The sequence below is a fragment of the Paramormyrops kingsleyae genome, chromosome 16, assembly GCF_048594095.1.
Source record: "Paramormyrops kingsleyae isolate MSU_618 chromosome 16, PKINGS_0.4, whole genome shotgun sequence".
Taxonomy (NCBI): Eukaryota; Metazoa; Chordata; class Actinopteri; order Osteoglossiformes; family Mormyridae; genus Paramormyrops; species Paramormyrops kingsleyae.
The window spans coordinates 14254548-14277627 of NC_132812.1; the positions used below are offsets into that span (position 1 = coordinate 14254548).

Consider the following 23080-nt stretch of genomic DNA (forward strand, 5'->3'; position numbering starts at 1 on the left):
CAGCAGTCCACATGGCAGGCTAGCATCTGGAGAGGCATCACCAAGAACTTGACACCTCATCTTCAGGGGAACCCTGCACTGACCCTCAATGATCACCTCGTGGCTTAGGGGGAATGACAATAGTCTGTCTTCCTGCCACTTTAACGCAGCTCATTTTCCCTCCACGGCCAACAAACTGTATTTCCTTCATCATTCCCGAAATGACACGATGTAGGCATGCGTAGGTGGTCCACTGCCTATGCCACTCCATCTGCTGGACTCCCTCCATGCCACTAAAGAGGTGGCAAAGATCATTAAGAACATTCATTCCCAATATCCCAGGAACACCTCTCCCATCCTCATGGGCTGGATTCACTCGTTTTCCTGGCATCTTTCCCGTACATTCAGCGTCAGCATAGAGGCAGCCCGTGACAGGGATGTGAAGCCCGTTTGCAGCCGTCAGCTTTATCCACTTGGCAGTAGACAACACCTTGCCCTCAAACTGCTTCTGAAGGTAAGCTGCAGATATGGTTGTTACTTCAGAGCCAGTGTCTAGCAAACAGCGTGTCTTCACACCATCTATGAGTACATCTATGGTGAAGGTGCCCTTGGGCTCGGCCCTAAACTGCTTCACCTGGAATGATGATGATGTGATTGGCCTCTCCAAGGCTGTACTGACAGCTGCATGAATCTGGCCATCCGTGTGTTTCTCCCTTGACACCTCTGTTGCAGTGGCATTAGCTTTACGGTGCGCCCCTCAGTTGGGTCGGCACATGTGGTTAGTGTGCCTTGGCTCCCCACAGGTGTCGCAGATCAGTCTTCCCTCTTTGTCCCCGAGTGGGAGTCTCCTATGGCTACCTTGAGGAGGATCGGGCCGTTCTTGTATTGTTCTAAAGAGCTCCTCTGTACATGCAGCAGCTATTTTCTGAATCGTGTCATGTAGGGATTGTAAGAATAATTCTGCTGGTGTGTCAGCAGCACCGCGCGCTTAAGTCCAGCCAGAGGTGATTGAAGGAACTTCTTCCCATTCACTTCAGTCAATAGCTCCCTGTTTTAGAGAGCGAAAGGTCTGTGCAGGATCCTCCTTTGCCTGTCTTTTCATTTTGAGTCCAAGTACAAACTATTCCTTTAACATCACTTCAGGATCTGGAACTCAGTTAGGATCATGGCCCTTTAACCAGTTAAGTTTGTCTTGGAAGTCATCAGCATATGCTCTGACCCTCTCACCGGCAGCCTGCTTCTGGTCGCAAAACTCTCTTAACCATACACCAATGGGGGTCTTGTCGCCATAAACTTTCTCAAGATCAGTGGACACTGCATCTGCAGCATTAGCATTAGCTGCTTCAATATTTCAATCTGGTTCTCTTCAGGGACCCTGCATACCTGGAAGTGGGATCTCATGGAGGCAGTCCACTCCGATATCCTCATTTCTCCCTAGCCTGAAATCCGGGCACTTCCGATCCCTCTGGATGTAAACTGTAGCTGGAGTTCTCTGATCAATAACTACTTTTGCCTGGGATAGCATCTCCTGTTGGTCCTGCCTTGCCTGTTCGAGGAGAATGGCTTAGTCCTTCATGTGAGTCGATTGTTCTGCAAACTTGGCTTCCAGCTCTCCTCCACGTCTCTCTCCATGACCGTAAAACCTGGGGACTGGGTCTCCCTGTCCTATGCCACTAACTACAGTCAGTTTCTCCACTGAGCGTAAGAGGGTATGGGTGACAATTGATCCTGTTTGTGACACCAAATGTGAGAGGTAGAGCTATACCTGCATAGTAGGGGAACACCGCTAACCTCTCCAGACGGCAGGTCCCAGCCTTCCAGCACAAGCTGACTCAAACTTACTCTGTATTATGGGGGAATAGGGCTTCAGGAGTTTCAATGTCACAGGCCTTACCTGAAGCGAGGTGGCCTTTAGGGGCGTCCTTTACCTACTTTGGTGTACAATAGCACCTAACAGCTCACCCCTTTCCAGTGCCTGGCCCAACAGTAGTAAGAATAAGCCAGTCCCTACTCTGGAGAACTGCTTATCTGAGGCCATCAACAAAACATCCCCGAATTGTAGGAAAGCACTGATGGCATTTATTGCATTATCTGGCTGGTGTATTAAGTAAAGCAAGTAATAAAAAAAGTGTCTGAGAAAAAGAAAATTAACGCAGTATTACCTCAAATACCAGCAGTATCGGGGCTGAAAATTAGCCTTCCTCTAAAGCAGGGGTGTCAAACTCCAGTCCTGGGGGCCGGAACCCTGTGTAGCTTAGTTCTTTCCCTGTTCCACCACAAATGATTCAGCTCAAGAGCTGTGTGGCAATTAGCACAAGGTGTTGAATCAGGTTTGTTAAATGAAGGTAAACCAAAAACTGTGCAGGGCTCCGGCCCTCCAGGACTGGAGTTTGACACCCCTGCTCTAAAGCCTAGTTCTGGAAGTTTTGACAACCTTAAAAGGTGCCACTTCGTTCAAAACCCGGCTAGACATGAAATTCACATTACTTACTGCATTAATAAATCATAGGGAATTTCTATCACTTAGGTGATGTTTCAAGTATTATCTTCTCTGCCATAGTCAAAGAGGGTGGCTGAATCACAAAGGTGATTAGAAAATGGTCAATGAACTCTGAGTGATAATCAAGTCTAGTGTATGGCTATGGACACGGTCCCGATGACAACCCACAGAGTCCAGGACGGACAGGACAGAACTTTTGCTGAAAGCATCATTTTCTATGTCTCACATGTATATTGAAATCTCCAAGAATTATAATATTGTATAATATTGTAACCAAGACAGTGAGAAACTCCCCAAATTTAATCAGAAACAAAGTGTGTGGTGTATTTAATTTTATGTTCAATTTTTAAGAGTCAGTTTAAAATAAGTGCAATACTAAAGCCTTCCGGTGAGGCTTCAACAAGAGGAATAGTGTCTGTGGGTCTGAGCCAGGTTTCTGTTAAAAAAATTATGGATCTGCACCAGTGTCCAGCACCATGTCATTGATAAGAAATTATTTGTTTGCTGAAGAGCGAATGTTCAGTAATGAGCATTTTATGGTGGGTTTATGTTGCGGCTCCTTTAATCTTAGAGGGATTGATATTAAGTTATCTGCACAGGAGCCCCCAGTGGAACATTTAGGTCGAAGTCTTAGTCTAATAATAGTTACTATTTTCTTTGCAGGCTCAAACAACTCTTTCGACATAGTTGCTAGATTTAGGGGATGCTGCGTGATGGAGCACCTGGGTCACAGCCAGACATGAGCTAAAGGTGGGAGAACAAACAGCCTTTGATTTAAGATGGCAAGGCTGAGGCCTGAGTGGTGCTCTCTGTCAGACAGATAAAATATTTGCCATGTTTTTGGATTAGGATGGAGGCTGTCCCGTTTATAAAAACCAGGCCATTCCAAAATAAGGTCCCAATTATCAACAAAGGCAATGTTTTGAGATGCACACCACATTTCCAACTAACGGTTTAGGGAAAGTACCCTACGATAGATCTCATCCCCTCTATACAGAATTGGTAAGGGACCAGAGACAATTAGAGTCCGGCATTTTGTTTTAGCTTTTGCACACATAGAAATGAAGCTTCTCTTTAATACCTCGGATTGTCGGACTTTATTAGTTCCAGCGTGAACAACCAAAATGGAGACTTGGTTGCTGGAGAGGGAGTCCAATTTCACCATGATGTCGGAAACTAAGGCCAAGGGGAGGCATTTTACCGAAACCGTTGCTTTCCGATTGTTAGAAACTCTAACCTTTCAAGCTATCTAGTCTCCAAATTATGAGCACCTTTTCTACTTTGACAGACGCACTGCTGAGAGCAGAGAACCTGTTGCTACTCAAGTACTGCTTTGAAATCATACTGTAAGTAGGTGGATTGCTGAAATGGGCTCTGACATACATAGTCAGCCTATATAAAGAATTAAAGGTAGCTCATATTTTCCATTAAAGTTGGACAAGTCAAGTGCTATTACCAATGCATTTTTACTGTTAATTTTTATGAGATACCATTGGGATACTTGTTTTCTTGAAAATATACTATTTTATTGTGAACTTCCTACCAGAACAACAGTATAGGAACGTTTTTGCTGCCTAGATTATATCTAGGAGAATGGGCTGGAGTGGAAAAACTGGGTTGGAATTTGCAGTGATGGTGCTGCATCTATGACAGTGAGACACACAGGTGTCGTTAAGCAAATCCTCAATAGGGCACCTGATGAGAAATGGAGACACTGTCTTCTGCACGCAAAAGCTAAGCATTACACGAAGTGATGAATGTGGCTGTGAAAACAATTAACTACATAAAGAAGAGTGTCATGAAGTCCAGGTACCTTTCTGCATTATGAGAGGGTATGGATTCAGAACATGTTCAGCTACTGCATCACATTGAGGCGGGATGGTTATCAAGAAGGCAGGTCCTCAGTCGCGTGTTTGAGCTGAGAAACGAAGTGCAGATGCTCCTCTACTTACAAACTTTCAACTTACGAACTTTCAGACATATGAACGAAGAGGACTGTGAGTCCAAATTGTGTTCCTTGGGCTCCCAGCATCCTAGTTCTTTGTACTTGCGTATACCCTTAAAATAATGTTGAATAACGACTTACGAACATTTCAAGTTACGAACGGCCGTTCGGAACGTATCTCATTCTTAAGCAGAGGAGCGTCTGTGCATTGTTTTCTAACAGGAATAAATCCCCACTGGCAAACAGTAATGAGGAAGTTCTTGGCTCAGCTTGTCTCTTTAGCTGATATTTTTTTCACTACTGAATGAGTAAAATCTCTCAATTAAAAGCAAACACAGCAGCATCTTTGTTTCTGACAAGATTGAAGGATTCAAGAGAAAACTGTCACAGTGGATAAAGTGTGTTCAGGAGAAAAGGATGTAAATGTTTCCACTTTTTTTTTCCAGTTTTGTGAGCATAACAGATTTAGTCATCAACCACCTGTCACAGTTGGCTGAGAAGTTTGTGGAATACTCCCCAGAGGAACCAGAGATGTCAATATGTGGATGTTGGACCCCTTTTCTGTGGACCCAAATGCTGATGACATTGCTCTCCCCATAGAGTTAGAAACGCAGCTAACGGAGCTGCCGGCAGACAGCAGTCTAAAGTTGCAAATGACCAAAGTAGAGTTTGTTTCTTTTTGGATCATTGTATCAAAGGAATACCCTTGTCTCACACTTAGGGCTGTAAAATTTCTTCTGCCTTTCGCAAGAACTTTATGTGAATCTGGCTTCTCCACTGTGACTACAACTAAGACCAAAGCCAGAAACAGACTTATGGCAATATTGGAGGCCACCGTAAGAATGAATCTCTCATCCATCCCACCTAGACTGGATCTACTGGTGTCTCAGAGGCAAGCTCAAGCATCATGCTGATAGAAAGTGTTATTATTTTAAGACTTTAGATTAGTTACAGAATTCTGCTTTGGAATTCACTGAATTACATTTTTAGTATGTATTTGCTCCCAATACAGGAAATGAGATGAGCACTGTTGGCTGTTGGAGACATTTTTGGAACTGTTCTTTTGTTATAGGTAAGTCTTTTAAGGTGGTTTCTGTGTCTGAATGTGATTTTTTTTGGTCTATTTGTTACATTTAAAGCATACCTGTAATAAATAGACTACATTAGGAACTTCTCCACAATAAACTTTGATCTGAATGAGTTTTAAATTGAGTTGAAAGAACCCAGAGCAATTGTGGCCAAAAAGTTCAACCTTGATTTCATCAGACCATAACACATTTTCCCCACAGGCTTTTGGGAGATTTGATGTATTTTATTTTATTTTTTTTGCAAAATTTAGCCAGGCCTGGATGATTTTCTTTGTGAGAAACGGCTTGCATCTCGACTGTACCCTATAGTCCAGACATATGGAGAATATGGGAGAATGTTGTCACATGTTGTACACAACCAGTACTTCCCAGAAATCCCTGCAGCTCCTCCAGTGTTGCTGTAGGCCTCTTGGCTGCCTCCCTGACTGGTTTTCTTTTTGTCTTGTCATCAGTTTTGGAGGGACGTCCAGTTCTCAGTAACGTCACTGCTGTCCCATACTTTCTCCACTTCTTGATGACTGTCTTCATGGTGTTCCATGGTATATCTTCTCCTGACTGATTTCAACAATGAGATCCCTTTGATGCTTTGTACGCTCACTGAGAACCATGACTTTTGCTGTAGGATGCAAGTCAGTGAATGTCAGGAAAATCCTACTACAACAGCTGAACTTTACTTCGGATGAATCAGAGTCACTTTAATTGATGGCAGGTTTGTACCCAAAAAGACCGAATGCTGTAATTAAATCAAAAGGTGCTTCAACAAAGTATTAGTTTATAGGTGTGCAAACCTATGCAGCCAGCTTATTGTAGGTTTATTTTTTCATTTTTCCCCCTAACAGGTTTGTTTGCTTTTCAGTAGAATTGTACAGGTTATAGGTCACATTAAGGTGGGAAAAGTTTTGAAATGATTTATCATGGTCTCATTTTTTTACATTACAAAAACCAGGCATTTTAACAAGGGTGTTTACACTTCTTATATCCACTGTACTTCTGTCACTGCATCAGCAAATCTGCTACGGTATCAGTATTGAGGCCCAGAGTTGCTGCATGTCTGTTTTAGCAGGGGGAACTAAATATCCTGGATTTCAGGAAATAATGTTTCCCTCTCATATTTGAGTAAAGAGGCATGCAGGTTGGCTTAAAGTCATTCAGGTACATATTTACATGTGCCTAAACTAGTATTATCAGTATCGAGGTTGAGAGTTGCTGTGTGTTTTACCAGGGGGAACCATATTTTCTAGCCTTAGGTAATAATGTCGCTAAATCATTAGCATAATGTCCTCCTTCATATCTGTGCACAAACATATGATTAATGGCTGAAAAAGTCATCCAGATACCTGTTTGCATGTAAATAGATTTGTATCAACAATTTGGTGTCTTGCAATTTCTGTATCTGTGTGTTAGCATGGGAAAACATGCATCACAATGTTTTAATGGAGCTGGATTATGTTTCAATGGGTACAAAACATCGCTGTGAGCAGCAGTTTATAAATGTAATAAGTTAGAACTAGAATAAACAATATTACATTTATCGCCACGCATACTATAGTGGTTAGTGTACTTTAGCATATTAAAGACATTAAGAAAGCCATTAAAACGACAGCGAAACCGTCCAACCACAAAGTAGTGGGTGATGTCATGATTTCAAATCAGCGCGCGACAGGGGGAACATGCTAGAACTGAATTTTCCGTAACACGAGGACCAGATCCTTGTGTTTCCTGCAGTCTGGAGAGGTTAGCGGTATTCCCCTACTACGCAGGTACAGCTCTACCCTTGACATATATTACACCATTACCGCTTGTAGTTACTTACCATCCCCAGGATTCCAGAATCTTCTTAAGATATATGTGACACGCCTGTATAATGAATTGAAGCTTCTGAGCCACAATAAAAAAATGCTACATGAAGAAAAAGTTTGTGCGGTGAGCAGTTTTAATTGTCTGTAAATCAGCAAAGTATGCAAAATGTATATTCTTTTCAGTACATAGAAAAATGTTCAAATAAGGACATATTTCTGAAAAATGTTATACAAGAATTCTCACAAAGCTCAAAAAGTAAGTAATTAACCAAATATGTTTTCTGCAAAACATTTTATGGCAAATGCTCACTTTTTAAATTTTTTGGGATAACATGTCTTAAAATCTTTAAAAAAAATGCTTACAGTATTTTGCAGTTATCAATCGATTATTTTCATTTTTACTATTGTTGTTGTTGTGGTGGTGGTGGTTGTTACAATCATTAGCATAGCGACACCGATTCGCTCTTTTAGCTATGTTAGCTGTTGCCAGAATATGATTATTTAATAAAACGACGGCACTTAGCGCGCTCTCTGAAAGCGGCGCTGTGAGACGGGCCCACGCACGGGGCGGCTGTATTACCCAGAAGGCATCGCGCCGACGCAGAGCGCAGCCGGAGCCGCGGCCTGAGCGACGCTGCTCTCTACCCAGGCGGCGCTTTCTCACGCTTGCCGACCGCGACGCAAACCGGAGCCGTGTGCTGTAGCGCATCTCCGCCGTCATGCCTCCGAAGAAGCCAGCGCAAGCTTCGACCGGCAGCAAGAAGACCCAGGAGAAGAAAAAGGAGAAGATTATTGAGGTGAGGCACCGTGGCTGTATGGAGCACCGGGACCGGAGTGTGGCCATGCTGCGCCCGCGGCCTAGCCAACGCCGCTCCGTCCCGGCTGCGGTCATCCTATGGACGGGCCTCGTTAACGTTTGGGAGACAAACGCGTTTCAGTGCCCAACGAACGCCAGCCTCATGGTCGTATTTAATTGAAATACAATCCATTAAAAACGCAGTAATTGGGCATGTGGCAGAGGGCAGCTTGTCTGCCGCGTTTCCCGGTCCTACGTGCCGCGGCAGCGGGGCCGGCAGCCTGTCGGGCCGTGATGACCGGCCGAGCCGCGGGGCTGCTGACAACCCCAGTATACTCCCCAGCATACTCCCCAGCCCCCGGCTGTTCCCTCTCCGTCTGCGTTGTCCCGAAAGGCTCCCGTTACCGGCTCAGTCTCTAATCTATTTTGGCTCAGCGACTATCGTCCTACCTAATCCGTTGACATAAATGCTAACAAACATATAATAATAATAAATCAAATGCAGGCTGTTTTCAACTCTTATTAGACTTCCTTATTGCCTTTCCAAAATGTTTTTTAGACCGCAACTTGTATGTATTGTTATTTATATTCATGGTGTTTCAATGATTTGAACATCCCCCCCCCCTTTAAGGACAAGACATTCGGATTGAAAAACAAGAAGGGGGCGAAGCAGCAGAAGTTCATCAAGACCGTTACACAGCAAGTTAAATATGGACAGCAAAATGCACGACAGGTACTGGCAGTGCTTGCCTGTCACGCATAGTTCCACATCTCCTAATTCTCATCCCAGGAAACAGCATTAGCTCTTTATCTTCATCGTATTGTATTTGTCCGCAATAGATGTACACTGTGCTTTCCAATAAAAAGGAGCATGTTGCACGTGCGTCGAGATATTCCCTGATTCCTGTAGTCATTAACACCTTGAATGACATTACTTCAGATCGCCGCCATCGAAAGTGAGAAGAACAAGAAGACTGACAAAAAGAAGGAGATGTCTGAGCTGAATGAGCTCTTCAAGCCTGTGGTGGCAGCACAGAAAGTCAGCAAAGGTATCCAGAGCCGTGTCCTCTTGGATACACTCATATCATTTGTTCACCGTCATATCTGGAATATTATTTGGGAGCTGCGTTTGTGCTGTGAGAGGTAGACTGGGAACCTCAGTGTCTCTAATTAGAACCATTTCTCTGCTTCCTCCTGCTTCTCCTCCGATCGCATGTATATATGGGAGCAGGATTTTAGTATAGACACTCCCCAGTTTGCAATGGGGTTACGTTCCCAAAAACCTACCGTAAGGTGAAAATGCATTTTAATACAGTACACCTAACTGCCTACCTTAAACATGATTGGAACACTTATTTTAGCCTACAGGCAAAATCATTGACACAAAACCTATTTTATAATAAAGGGTTGACTATGTTATGTAATTCATTGAATATTCACACCCGTCGTAAAGCTGAAATAACATAACACGGACCATCATAACCGGGGAGTGTCTCTAATTGGCAGACTTTTTATCAATTAAAACCCCCTAAAAAAACGCCCCTGAACGAAAAATGCGAATAGTATGTAGACTGGATAAAGTGAGGAAGGAAAAGACATTGAGCTAACCTTTAGTGTTTACGTCTGTTCTGTTCTTAATATACATTACATGATGTACTGTAAGTGATTCATTGGTGGGGGATTTTATAAATATTTTAGGGTAAATTTTAATGAAATAATCCTGTTACTTGTATGAGATATAACCTGACCGTTTTGGACTGTGCCTGGACAGATGATGATGTAATGTTGGAATATTGTGGTCTGTCACCACTGCAGTCTTTCTATGTGGTGTCAGGTTTCCCAAAACTTGTGACTCTGTCCCTGTCCTAGAAGTCGTGGCCTTGTATCTCCACAAAAGGGTACAATTAAGGTCTGTCTTTGGGTTTAAATGTTTAGTTAACGCACTGGCACAGAAGCTAAAATTGAAGTAGATGATCTGTTTGGCCCAGAAAAGTGTTATTTGTAGTTGGCAGTGATTTATATTTGATTGGAACGGTTTTGTGTTACCCCTCTCTCGGGCTCCATGATATCACGTTGTGATATGTGGAATTTCCACAAATAATAATATCGCAATATTTATAAAACAGAAATGTAGGTTAAATTACCCGAAAAGAGCTATTGCCAAAAAGAACTGATTTTATCAATTAAATAAGATGTTATCAGTTAAATAAGATGTTGCCACAGATTGTCAAGACGCAAAGCAGTGTTGTCAAATGGAATGTGATTATTGCATATGTGATTATTGCATATGTGCACATTGTGATGACGATGCTGAAATGATATATCATTCAGCCTTGCCTCTCTCCAGCAAAACAAACCTGTCCAGAAAGCTTAACCCCCCCCCTCTCTTTCTAGGTGTGGACCCAAAATCGGTCCTGTGTGCCTTCTTTAAGCAGGGCCAATGCACCAAAGGAGACAAGTGCAAATTCTCCCACGACCTGACGCTGGAGAGGAAGTGCGAGAAACGCAGCGTCTACATCGATGGCAGGGATGAAGAGCTTGAAAAGGGTACTCGTCACTTTCTTGCTTGGCCTTTGACATTCCGAAAGGCGTGCTTTGGCATCGAGTTGTCATGTAGGTGGTGCAGTAGCATGGACTTTGTGAAACCCGCATAACAGATAGCATGGACACCTGGGACGAGAAGAAGCTGGAGGAGGTGGTGAACAAGAAGCACGGAGAAGCCGAGAAGAAGAAAGCGAAGACTCAGATCGTAAGCGGCTCTCACCGGGCGCTTCATCCACGCGGTTTAGGTGGAGCATGTCACCTGAGGCCAGGATTCGGATGGTCTCTTTCCGTCTCCCTGTAGGTCTGCAAGTACTTCCTCGAGGCCATTGAGAACAGCAAATATGGCTGGTTCTGGGTCTGCCCGGGTGGAGGGGACAGTTGTATGTACCGCCATGCCCTGCCACCTGGTTTTGTGCTCAAGAAGGACAAGAAGAAGGAGGAGGCAGAAGAGGAGAAGATTTCTTTGGAGGAACTGATAGAGACTGAGGTAGAGTCTGTTTTTATAAGGATGGTGCATCTCTCTATAGCAGGGTTATTCAACTCAAGATCCGAGCACTGCTGGTTTTCCAGCCTTCCTTTACCTGTCAGTCAGGTGTGAAGCCTCTGACCAATCAGAATCAGTAATTATTAAACAACTACCTGGGAGAACTGAAAACACGGCCTGGATTTGGAATCGAGGTCCAGAGTTGAACCCTGCACTATAGCATGGACATCTTGGGAAATGGGACAGCCTATATCTTTGACTGTTGGATGCTTGTGCTCAGGTGTTTCTGCCTATTAAGGTTCTTAGGTTTCAGTTCTCCAAGTGCAGCTTGTTTTATAATGTGGGTGGATGTGCTCCCATATAACGTAGGAGGTGTAGTCAGTGATGTTCCTCTGAAGCTGTCTTCTGCTAATGAGATGGTTTATGCTGCTCCTTGTGTATTACTGTACTGCAGATTACTTATTCAAGACTGGAATTTTAATGTGGTTAACCACAAGTCATAGTACGTATTTCGCTCAATCTGTTAATGGCAGAGTCTTCGGGTTTGCCTGAAACCTGTGGCCTAAATCGCGTTGCGATCTTCTGAATTTGATGAGCCCTTCTAATGTCCTCAGCGAGCTGCCCTAGGCGTGAACGTGACCCGCATCACGCTGGAAACGTTCCTGGCTTGGAAAAAGAGAAAAAGGCAAGAGAAAATCATGAAGGCGGAGCAGGACATGGAGAGGAAGAAGGCCGATTTCAAAGCCGGCAGGTCGTTGGGGGTGAGTGAAGCTTTTGATGGTGAATTCTAAATCCAAACAAGCTCAGAAGCACTGTTGTGCATCTTGCATCATTAAAAGTTCACTTTTAAGCATCTTTAAACTAAAAAGCTTCTGGCTTTACAGTGACAGCTGTGGAAGGCATTTTCATACGTGTAGCAAAGAGGTGATATTATTGTTCTGTGATTGTAAGTTGTGCTCCCTCTTCTGGCCAGATGGTGGCAGCAAAACTGTATAGTGTAATGTTACCCATGGCCAGAGAATGTGAACAGCGTTTAATGCACAGCGGCATAACTGCATTTCTGACAATTTCCATGCCATGCAGCCCATTTTCATACAAGTCGCATGTTTCGGTTGCACTGCCAGCTGCCTTTGGCTGTAACCTGCACTGTCTTGTAGGTCAGCGGCCGAGAGGTGTTTGAGTTTCGGCCTGAGCTGGTGAATGATGATGACGAGGAGGCTGACGACACAGGGTATGAGAAGGACGACGACGACGACACCGATGATGACGACGACGACACGGATCAGGAGGTATGCCTCGTCATCGGGTGCCGTTTGTCTCAAACGGCGTGGAGCTCGGTGTTTGGTCATGTCGTCTTGGAGACACTGGGTAGCCTGGCCCTGTTTCAGTGCCTCGTTACCGCTTGTGTACATAGGACTGTCAGGAAACACTTACGTACGTTAAGAAGTTTCTAAACAAATTGAACTTTTTACATTGTTTCAAAATATCTCCTTTTCAAGCTGGCCATCCAGCAAGCCGGAAGTTGCTCTTTTCACATTCAACTTTTTTTAAGGAAAAAGTCATTTGAAAATGTTAATATTAATAAAACGTAAAACCATACATCAATTTCAAATAATTTTTCGATTGAAATAATGTACAAATAAAAATTTAATGTTTCATTAGGTCTGGTTGGCATAATGTGCCTTTTTGTTTATTTACATGTATAGTGAAGCACCCACTTCTCAAAATATACTGACACTGGTATTTGAACCACCAGGGTCCGGATATCAAAATCCATGCTCATTTCTCGTTGTTTACAAACGCAGTACACTTTTATTGTGTTTGGGTCACTAGTGACCTGGTACTTTCATTTTGCAAATAAATAATGCTAAAACAATTTTAAACTCTTTTGCCATAAATTTGGTAGTAAAATGTTGCTGATGAAAAGTGTGTGATATACCATGGAAACAGCCTCCACATTGAATCATACAACCCCAGCAGAGCTGTATAGATGAGTTCTGGGTCACTAGCGACCCGAGGTATGTACACAAGGTTTACGTATCAGTACAAGTCTGATTCAACGTTTGGATTGTCCTGTCAAGATGTATGGTTGGACAGTAATTTTGTTAGTGTAACAGTAATATTCCTTATTAATGCTCAAGGGGGAAAATACATACAACTAAAGTGTATTATTTTTGTAGTTCATATCAACATGGAATTGAGATTAATGGCCCTGATTTTATTTGGCGTGCAGCATCCTTTAAATTGGATTAGATTGACTTTATTGATCCCAGAGGGAAATTCTTGTGCGTACAGCAGCAAGTAGGCAGAGCACAGACGGACATACATTTAGTGTGAGACAGGTAAGGTGCAAAGTTTCCTGTACACAAATGGAATCCTGCAAAAAAAGAAAATGTTTTCTCTTGCAGCCTGAAGATGCAGAGCAATGTCAGGACATCGATCTGGCCCGGTTTGTTCCCAGAGAAGTGGACAGTGACGGAATCACGGTGGCCTCTGCAGACAGGTTTTCATCCAAATCCCAGGTGGCCAAGGAAGCTGATGGTGAGTGTTTAAAACTGGGGAGTGATGCAAGACCTGTTCCCAATTCCCAGATCATACTGACACGTACCGCCCCTTCCTCCAGATGCCAAACTGAGTGAGGCCTCAGGTGGGGCCGAAGAGAACGGCGAACATGCCGAGGATGCTGCGAGCAGCGAGGCTGAGGATGACGCTGTGCCCGTGGATGAGAACCTGTTTACGGGGGAGGACTTGGATGAGCTGGAGGAGGAGCTCCACACGCTGGACCTGGACGAGTAGGACGGAACCCTCGGACATGGCAACTTCCACCGGACTACGCGAAAGCTCGAGAGGAAAGGGGTTTCACGCTGGCCTATTCAGGACCTCCGCTTCCTTTGGCTCCAGTGACGTCACAGGGCACAACCGGATCAAGCGCATATGGATCTAGCCTCTTTTTTTTAACCCCCCCAGCCAGCTTCTTTCAAATCCTTATTCTGGCAATCGGTTATCAGAGAAATTCTGTCCTCCTCGAAGAACGATTTTAGTTACTGGGTTCATCTATTATTTTTTTTTTTGGGTTGATCCGTTGTTAGTTACAGCTTGACTTAAGACCTGAATAAAAATCTGAATGAAACCTTAAATTAAGCATTCCTTTTCTAAATTTTGATTCTGCAAGGTTGTGAAGGTCCTCGTACCTGCTTCTTAACTGCTTGAAGGTAAATGTTGAGTAGGAGGCATTTGCTGACACTTGTAAATCTGTCAGGCAGCTGATTACTTGCATTTGCCCTTCATTGGCCAACATGAACGTGACAGTTGTTTTTGCGGGATAGACAGGACCGCCATGAACGTCTCGTGGATCGAGTTGACTTGCTACTGAGCCTGAAGGACGAGGCCGCCGAAGTTGTTTAATCATCTGTCTTCGCAGCAAGTTAAGTTTTGATAGGCCGTGCCGAACAAGCGACGTGTTCTGGGTGGTTGTCAAAGACGCTGCTGCTCAGGGTCTGACTGAGCAAGTAATTTATGTGTGGAATGCGTTTTGTCCTCGTGTAATACGTGATTTTAAACTTTCCTCATCAATATGCCAAGACCAGTTGTAAATAAGTAATTACGTATGAACCAATATTCTTTGTTTGGAGGGAAAAAGATTGAAATAAAATGTCAGACTGATCAAATGTGTGAAGTAAGTGTGTGAGTGCTTACAACATGACCGCTTCAGAGCTGGGTTTTTTTTTTTTTCCCCCCTTGTCTGTGGCATTAATGCCTGAGCTTTCAGTCCATTAGTGATGCCATTAAATGTTTAGATTTTCAGTGTTCATCTTGTCCCCTTGCAGTTTGTAATTACCCATTTTAGGCGGATCATTACTCCACAGAAACTAACTTGCATTTTGCTGTGCTATTTAGACTCCTCTGCACACAGGTTCAAATGCAGGCTTTTTTCTTGTTTGAAATTGCATTTGGGTGCCTATTCTCGGGGGTGTAGACTGCTGATGCATCTGGTCATACCATTAAGACACCAGAAGCCTTCCCTCCCTGAGACGTCCCTCAAAGATGACTCCTGGGTGTTGACGCATTTGAACAGTTGCATCTGGCTAAATTGTGTGCATATGCTATGTCTGACACGTAATACATGATAACAATGATCTAGTAAGCTGATGTGTGTGAATGATTTATTTTGGGGATCTTGGACAGGGCAGCAAAACCTTTGGGGGGGGGGGGGGGGGGTATGATTTTAAATTTCACTGTAGTTTGGCTGAAATGTCTAGCAATTTGGTGATTTAAAGATGTTATACCTATGGCAAGAAGAGACCTTTCCAAGAAAGTCTATTTCCTTACGTCTTGTCTGTCGACCCTGGTGGTGAGAGGATGCTTTGCATCCAAACAAGTGAAGAAACTTGGGTGGGGTGTTAAGGACTTGATGTGCTTTATTTTTCTCTGGATCCTGGAGCTTCAAATAAGAGCGATCAGCTGACCATTAGCTGACTCACCTGGTCAACATCCGGCATCTTCCTCACCAGGCACCAGTGCACGATTTTTCCCTGGTGGACAAGAAATGCTTCATGCGTTTGGATTGTTTTGTTCAGGTGCCGAAAAGCAGCTTTTCTCTGCCCAGAGTCAGTTTAGCCAATTGACACTGAGTAGGTTTTTTTTTTTACCTAATTCATTTGATATGAAATTTTGTATTCTATTCATTGAATTTTGTTCACTTCATAGTATAATGCTGTTTTTGTTTAACCACAAAAATACAGTGGGTAAATGGTTAATTATACTTTGTTTTCCATCGCATAAAATATGGCTGAACACATACTGCTAGGTTTGACAACTCGAACCAGAGCACTAAAACTTGCAAATCGAAATACTTCTTTCTGTTTTTTTTATGAGCCTGAAACCGTTTCCATTTTAAGGCTTAACCTCTAGCGTTGAAGTTTCGCGCAATTAGTTTCACATCGTGTTCTGAGGAAATTTAAGGCAACGAAGAATCGTCATCCTATCCAGATGCTTAATTATAAACTCAAAACACAGATGACTCAGATTTTATTTATGACTTATTCGTGAGCAATTTGAGGACCATAATTAGCCCTGTTAATTATTACTTTTTTCATACATATACATTATTTTTCTGTGAAATGTGGAAGTATCTTTTCCAGGCACCGGGCATTTCACGTTTTATTCCAGCGTTTTACTCCAGCGTAATGCCCTTGTACAACGGTCCTGGGGGAGTGACGGCTTGCATTCTTGAGTGCGGACTTCATAGCAGCACTTAGAGGGAGGGGAAAGGCTAAATATGACCGTATCTCAAGGCACATGTCCATAAATGTCATTTTTAAGGAAACAGAATGGAATGGATGTGCTTGTTAGACCAGCAGAGGCCAACAGTCAAGTAGTTCAATTACTATTTTCTTGACCAGGACAATAACCAATCGTTTGTGCTTTTGAATAGTAACACATTAGCACTTGTGAATAATTCATTTCAATACTGAAAAACGGTGACAAAATCGGCCGCCTGTCCTGTAATAGGAAAAGTATTCGTCAGATGACTAATTTTAACGTGGATTGTGTTTTGTGAAAGCATTATCCAAATCGTGTATTTGCAGTGGGATTTTAATCGGGGCCAAGCACAAGGGCATCGGCGATTTATATTAACTGTTAATTACAGTACGTGTTCAGACTGAATGGTTCACAGATGGTTCAACATAACTTGTGACAAAAAAACAGCTAAATATGTAAAACGTGGATGTGCATTTTAACAAATTAAAGTATAGGCCTACAAATCCCAAGAACAACTACCGTCTATCCTAAATTATAATTTATTTGAAAACGTGTTCATTGGTCAATTCTATCCCTATCAGATTTCGCGGAGAAAATAACGTAACGAATCGACCTGTGGATATACATTAAAACAATTTGAGTGCGTGTTTTGTTAGTGAGTTTAACTGTGGAGTACTCCGGCCACTTCTACCAAATTTACTGATCGTCTTAATTGAGACATTGTGTTTAATTTTATTTAGTGAAAAAAAACTTCGTCGTCTCAGCTGTCTGGTGCATGCGTCATCCACTTCGATAACATATAGTTCCTTATTGGTCATTGTGTAAAAAAAGATCATATAAATACTTAAGATTTAAACATAAGATATATAAGGCTAACACGGTATCATCTAGACATGGACATAAGACAAAAACACAGTTAAACACATGCTTAGATGTTTATATTCATACCGTTGTGACGTAAAGGGATGTTTACATGAGTCGGAAAAGAATTACTTGGCAGATTCCGTACTGGTCTCATCTCATCAGTACTTTCCACTGATTAAATAAATAATTTAAAAAACTGCGGAAGTGAGTGTCATGTTGGAAGTTCAGGATGCCTCTCCACTTCCTGTAGTTTGCTCGTTTTCTCGCTTGAGTGTGGCTGGGGAGGGATCGCGGCGGCGCTAGCGGCTCAGGACGGGCTTTAGCGCTCGGTGAGCCGGTGCATTCCAGTAGGAGTAGCATGGCTGTTTGCTCCTTGTTTGTGGATAAGATGCATTACTTTCCGGGACGCTAGTGAAAGCGCCGTGGGACATCAGATGCGTTTGGAGGGGGAGGATATTAACTGTACGAAAGTGGGATTAGTCGTTTTAGGCTGCATCGGCATCTGAAAGACCGTTTTCACCGTCTAGGGCTGCGGCGTGCTGGAAATCATGATGGACAACCGACGCACGATCTGTTTGCTATTGTGTCTCGTCTTTCCACACTTTAGAAATAGCCATTCTTTTAATTTAGATATTGAAAAGCCGTCGGTTTATTCCGGCCCGTTGGGAAGTTATTTCGGCTTCTCTGTGGATTTTTTCAAGCCCAATGACAGACAGTAAGTTTTCACTTTTGTGCGTCTCTGCGCGTTATGTGTTTAAGCGAAACGTTTTCCTTTTAAACTTTTAAGATGTTTAAGAAATATCGCCCGGTGTTGCTTTACATAAAACGGGAGGATTTTCAACAAGCATTATTTTTGGTCTTATTAGTTTTACAGCTGAGTAGGTAAAGAAAGTTAAGCGTAGTAGCATTTACTCCATGCCGGATCTCACGCTATATCTGGGGTAATTCGTATCTGTTACTGTACTTTTTATTACATACGGCGTCGTCGTCGTTTTACAAATCTGTGAAAAATAAAGGTTGAAAAAGTACGTCGATCGCAAGTGATAGTGAAGCGTGAATATAGCTGCACTATTTATAATCTGATCTGCTGGTCAGTGATGAGAGTGAGGCTTTTCGCAATTTAATGCATTTAATTTCCGTCCACGCTCAGGTTAAATGTCCTGATAGGCGCGCCGAAAGCCAACGCGTCAGTGTCGGCCGTCCTGGAGAGAGGCGCGGTGTATAACTGCCCCTGGCAATCAAGCGCAAACTGTAAGCAGGTACAGTTTGATGATACAGGTGAGTTGCTCATCTTATTATTCAACTATATGGACTCTTTATACACGGGATCGCTAACTTTTTATATAAGAAACTTGCTTTGAGCTGGGAACTTGCTCAGCTGTATTAAAAAAAAAATAATAAAAAAAAAGATTCCAGTACACGTCCTATTTGTTATTTTGGATAAAACAGAAGATGTAGCCAAGGACGGAGGAGAGAGCTTGATATTGAGGGGGACCCAACTTAAATGTAATCGTCTATGTTTGGGAGACCGAATGAAGCCAAATGAAATATTGGTGTGTTTCCATTGTCATTTAAACCAATTTGGTACAAAGTGCCTAACAGTAACAGGTGTGTTGTCTATATCTATTTAATCTTCTATTGCATTAAAATCCAGATTTCTAACACTGAGAAAAACGTTCCCCATTACCTTGTAAAAGTAGGTAAAAGTACTTGACCATAAACAATTCTGATTCTATGGAACAAGAGTACTGTGTGTTTCAAATTACTGATCAAAAATACACTTGAAGAATGTACAAGTCTCTTTGGAGTGGCTCAGGATAAGGATTTTCGAAGTGGTAACTATTGGCAGGGTACTGGCACATAGGTTGATGCAGATTATGGCGTGAGAAACAGATCAGGCTAATGTGGCCCTTGGTGCTGAGTGATGTTGCAGGTTAAGTATTTGGGTACCGATGGGGAGATATATGCTAGGACAAAGTCAACAGAAACACTGACTGAGTGTTATATTTGAGAGTAGTTTGAGGGTGGCGTAATAGCAGTGGCATTAATAATGGAGTGCAGTGCAGAATAATTGTGCCCTACTAAGCCATGGTAATATAATCAGGCCTGAGATGCATCATTAGGGAGTCCTGGGCCTGTAAACAGAACCATGGCGCAGCTCAGCCAATAGGCAGAGGTCACATGATTAGCAGGATAATGGTGCTGTTTGCTCAGCTCACAAAACTGCTTCATCAAGTCAGAATGCATCCTCCGTTTAAGCTGGCTGATCTGAATCCTTGAGCACGCTCAGAGGGGTCATTCTGCCAAAACGAAGCTGCGGCCCGTGAAAGATGATTGTATATCGTAACTGAATTATCAAAGGAGGAGCATCTGGGGGCAATATTGCTGAAATGTTTATGACTGGATGTTATTTTTATGTGTGTAATGTAGACCTACAGAGTGCATTTTAGTTTATACAAGAGCAGCTGCAGATGTAGTTTCATGTGGAGTTCAGAGGACTTCAGATGAAAAGATTGGAGGGTTTTACTGTCTAATCTCACAGTAACAAATGCACAAATAAGGTTGCATCTCACAGAACTGGGATTTTCCAATTTTATTTTGCAGCCAAAAGAACGACACTCAACTCTCACCTTGGAACTGTGTCGCCACTTTAAAAAATGTTCGCTTGTAGGCTGATAAATGCTCTGACAGGTGAGACCTGAATGAGGGGAGCACCCCTCCCCTGAGATAAAATCCTCTAATCTGATGGGAATTTTCTGCTCTGTAGAGTGGAACAACAGTACTTGAAACCATAGTCATCAGAGCAGAGGAGTGAGTCCTAGAGCAATACAACAGCTTTGCCCCAGGAGAGTGTTGGAGGCTCAGAGGATTACCGGTGCACTGCTCCCAGTGGCACTGGGCGTATATGTACACCACCACATATGCCCAGTATGGGAAGGCAGTCGATTGTTGTTTTTGTTTTTGTTTTTTTTTTTGCATTATAGTGGAGGCCAGTCATTGTCCCTCCTTCCTTCTGGCAGGCGATATAAGACGACAAACTACGAAAGATGCACTTGTGAGATTTTCGTGGTGCATGACCAAACTGGATCTTAGAACTACGCGTACGAAGGCGAAGGCGGATCCTTTCTGCAGAAGCCATTTCTCTGCAGATTTTAATGATGTAATTACACCTCTATAGTCCGAGTGTAATTACAGCTTTCGTAGAGTTGGGAGCATTTCCAGATTAAGATGATGAATCTGTAATGCCTATCATGAGCTCGATATCTTTGGGCAGATGTTCCTTCATTAGCTCCGTGGGCATCACCACAAGTAAACAAGTTGGTGATTCAGAGGCTGTGGCTAATGAGGTAGATGGTCTCTCCTTAGACCAAGCCAATGTGTCAAGCTGTCTATGTGTAGAAGTGACAAGGACTGTATTTGCATCAAAGGCCTGCCAGCACTTTTCAAGTTCAAGCGACATACTTCAGATTTTTTTCCTCTGGTCTTGAGCCTTTTCCTTTGAAGAAACTGTAGGACATGGGGTTGTTGCTCAGTTTCTGTGTATCTGGCTAATTCCAAAACATTTCTTTAAGCGGGTTTTAAAACAAATTTAACCCAGCGATAGAAAGATTTGCAGTCTCCCAAAGAAAATGAAATGCATGCGTTGGCAGCACGCCAGCCCATTTGTCAGGTTTATTTGCAGTTGTTTATTGCCAGATGCGCGTAATGAAACGGTTTATCAAGTTTTCTATAGTTAGTGGAATCCCTCTGTAAATGTAGCATATATAAATGTAACAAAACTGCAGTGCTTGCTTTTAGTCCCATAAACAGGCTAGTTGCATTTAATTTGGCAAAAAGCAGCTTGTGCATTTTGTGTATGTAACAGTGTTTTCATCCATTGCATTCTGCATACTCATGTCGTAAAAATAAATATCAGAATAGACATTTGTATGGATGATCACTTGTGTTTACTCTGTTGCTTCTAGGCATGTAGCTGTGACCCCCTCTCTTTCTCTGTAATATATCATTTCTGTGTATCACCTTATGGTCTTTGTAGTCAATGGCTGGCATCGTTCTTTCACCGTCCTCTGTACCGTGCCAGGTGAAATGAGCAGGACTAGCGAGCTAAACGTTCCCATCCCAATCTCATGTCTCCTGCAGCCTCGTTCCCTCCTGGAAGATTGCCACGCTCCGTGGATCCGGCAAAACAGGGCTTGTTTTTATGGGCTTCCTCGTCGCATCCAGATCAGTCTTCCTAGTCTGCCAGCCTTTGTGTAACCTTGTGGATGTAGAACAGGGAGGACAGGCATTGGGGAAAGGCCCCGCTGGGGATTAAAACTGCCGCTCGTTTGTGGGAGCTGTTCCCCACAGTCTGGTGGAGTAGAATGAAATATGTGAGGAATTGCTGAAATTCATTTTCGCAAGTTAAGTTAAACATTGCTTTATAAGGCCGCATTTAACAGAGAAGAGAGGGGAAAACACGTGTTTCTTTGTCAGGATGAAGCAAAGCAACTTGCTTTTGTTTTTGTTTTTCTCAGGGTCTCATTTGCAGTCTGTGGCTGTTATTGTTAGCCCAACGTGGGATAAATTGTGTATGTCGAGCCAAGAAGCTTTAAAGAACAGCCCATCTAGGCCTTGATGTGGCCTGTCCTATTGTGCTTAGAATCACCGTGAAAAAATACAGGGGGTGTTTCTTGTCCTTGTTTTGCAAGTTGAAGTCCTTTAATTCTAAAATTGGCCTTCATTCTTGGGTTTTATTAACTTTTGTATTGCCACAGCAATATTCAACTACATACTAGTCAGCCATGTTATTTTTGGAAGCGCTAGTTTCGTTTATTTTGATAATTACTAAGCTTTGGTGTGGGAAGAACTTACTCATTTTTTCCAGGCAGAAGCGTCTGTGTGTGAGTTGAGTTGTTTGTTCCGCTGCGTTTGTTTCAAGGTAGGCTTCCTGCTACGTTTTGCATGCGTTTGTTCGACAGATGCAGCCACTTGTCTGTACTGGTATGTGTGACAGACTTCGTGCTCGCAAGGGAAAAACAACGTCCTGCATGTCGTTCCCTGAGGAGCCCACGTGGACACTGCCCAGTCCTACAGTCCCACAGAAATTACATTAACCATAATGCGATCTGACATTTTACACGAACATAGATTTAAAATTACAAAGGCAATGGGCATCATAACATGCCCAGACAAACAACAAATACTACGCATCCGTCCCTGGTAGACAATTGCCATCTCCTGCCCCGTTGCCACACTTCTTGTCACCAGAGATAAAGTACCCGCAGTATTCCTCAGTGCCTGTGGCTGCTGCCCCTCCTTAGCCGCAGTTGTGCATGACGTGCCACCCCGATGATCTGTGCGGCGACTCCTGTTGCGTTCCTCCTCGTTTGGCGCATACATTCACCTGCAGCGAGAATGCCACCGTCTGGCAGTCTATTGTTGACATCTGTTTGGGCCTTCTGGTATCTCACAGCATGCCTCTGAACAGCACGGGCGGTTTCAGCACAGATCAGGGTAGCCAAATAAATGGTTTCGACGCTTATTCTCTTGTGGCTGTCTCACTTCAGGATGAACGGGGGGAGACTAACAGCTTCCCTGAATAGTGCTGTAATGCAGATTTGACACTGATAACCATTCTGTGCCACTTGAGTCAGCAGCATGTAAATTATACTCCAGAGCAGTGCTTCTGAACTGACAGACGGACACCGACAGGATTCATGGTATTCATGTGTTTGTTTTAATGACAGCAGCCAAAAAAAAACGCAGATATTTTTGTCTGCTTTTCAAGTGGTTGACGCGACATATATTCTGACGCGCGTTCTCTGTCCGCTGGTGGG

At 43.1% G+C, this 23080-nt stretch overlaps 2 protein-coding genes across 3 annotated transcripts in view; both read left to right on the forward strand.

Moving 5' to 3' along the window:
• Positions 1-7854: 7854 nt before the first annotated feature.
• On the forward strand, positions 7855-14803 carry zc3h15 (zinc finger CCCH-type containing 15). Its single transcript, XM_023801838.2, has 10 exons — positions 7855-8108; positions 8739-8840; positions 9048-9156; positions 10502-10654; positions 10765-10856; positions 10953-11138; positions 11750-11896; positions 12293-12424; positions 13544-13676; positions 13759-14803. Exons 1-10 carry the CDS (start codon positions 8031-8033, stop codon positions 13929-13931), a joined length of 1305 nt encoding a protein of 434 aa, XP_023657606.1. The 5' UTR covers positions 7855-8030; the 3' UTR covers positions 13932-14803.
• A 2647-nt stretch (positions 14804-17450) lies between these two features.
• Positions 17451-23080, forward strand: part of itgav (integrin, alpha V) — a 30585-nt gene continuing 24955 nt past the window's right edge. For both annotated transcript variants that reach the window (XM_023801722.2, XM_023801723.2), the window contains exons 1-2: positions 17451-17976; positions 18412-18539. In XM_023801722.2, the coding sequence (XP_023657490.2) occupies positions 17810-17976; positions 18412-18539 (295 nt within the window). In that variant the 5' untranslated portion in view covers positions 17451-17809. The remainder of the gene's footprint in view (positions 17977-18411; positions 18540-23080) is intronic.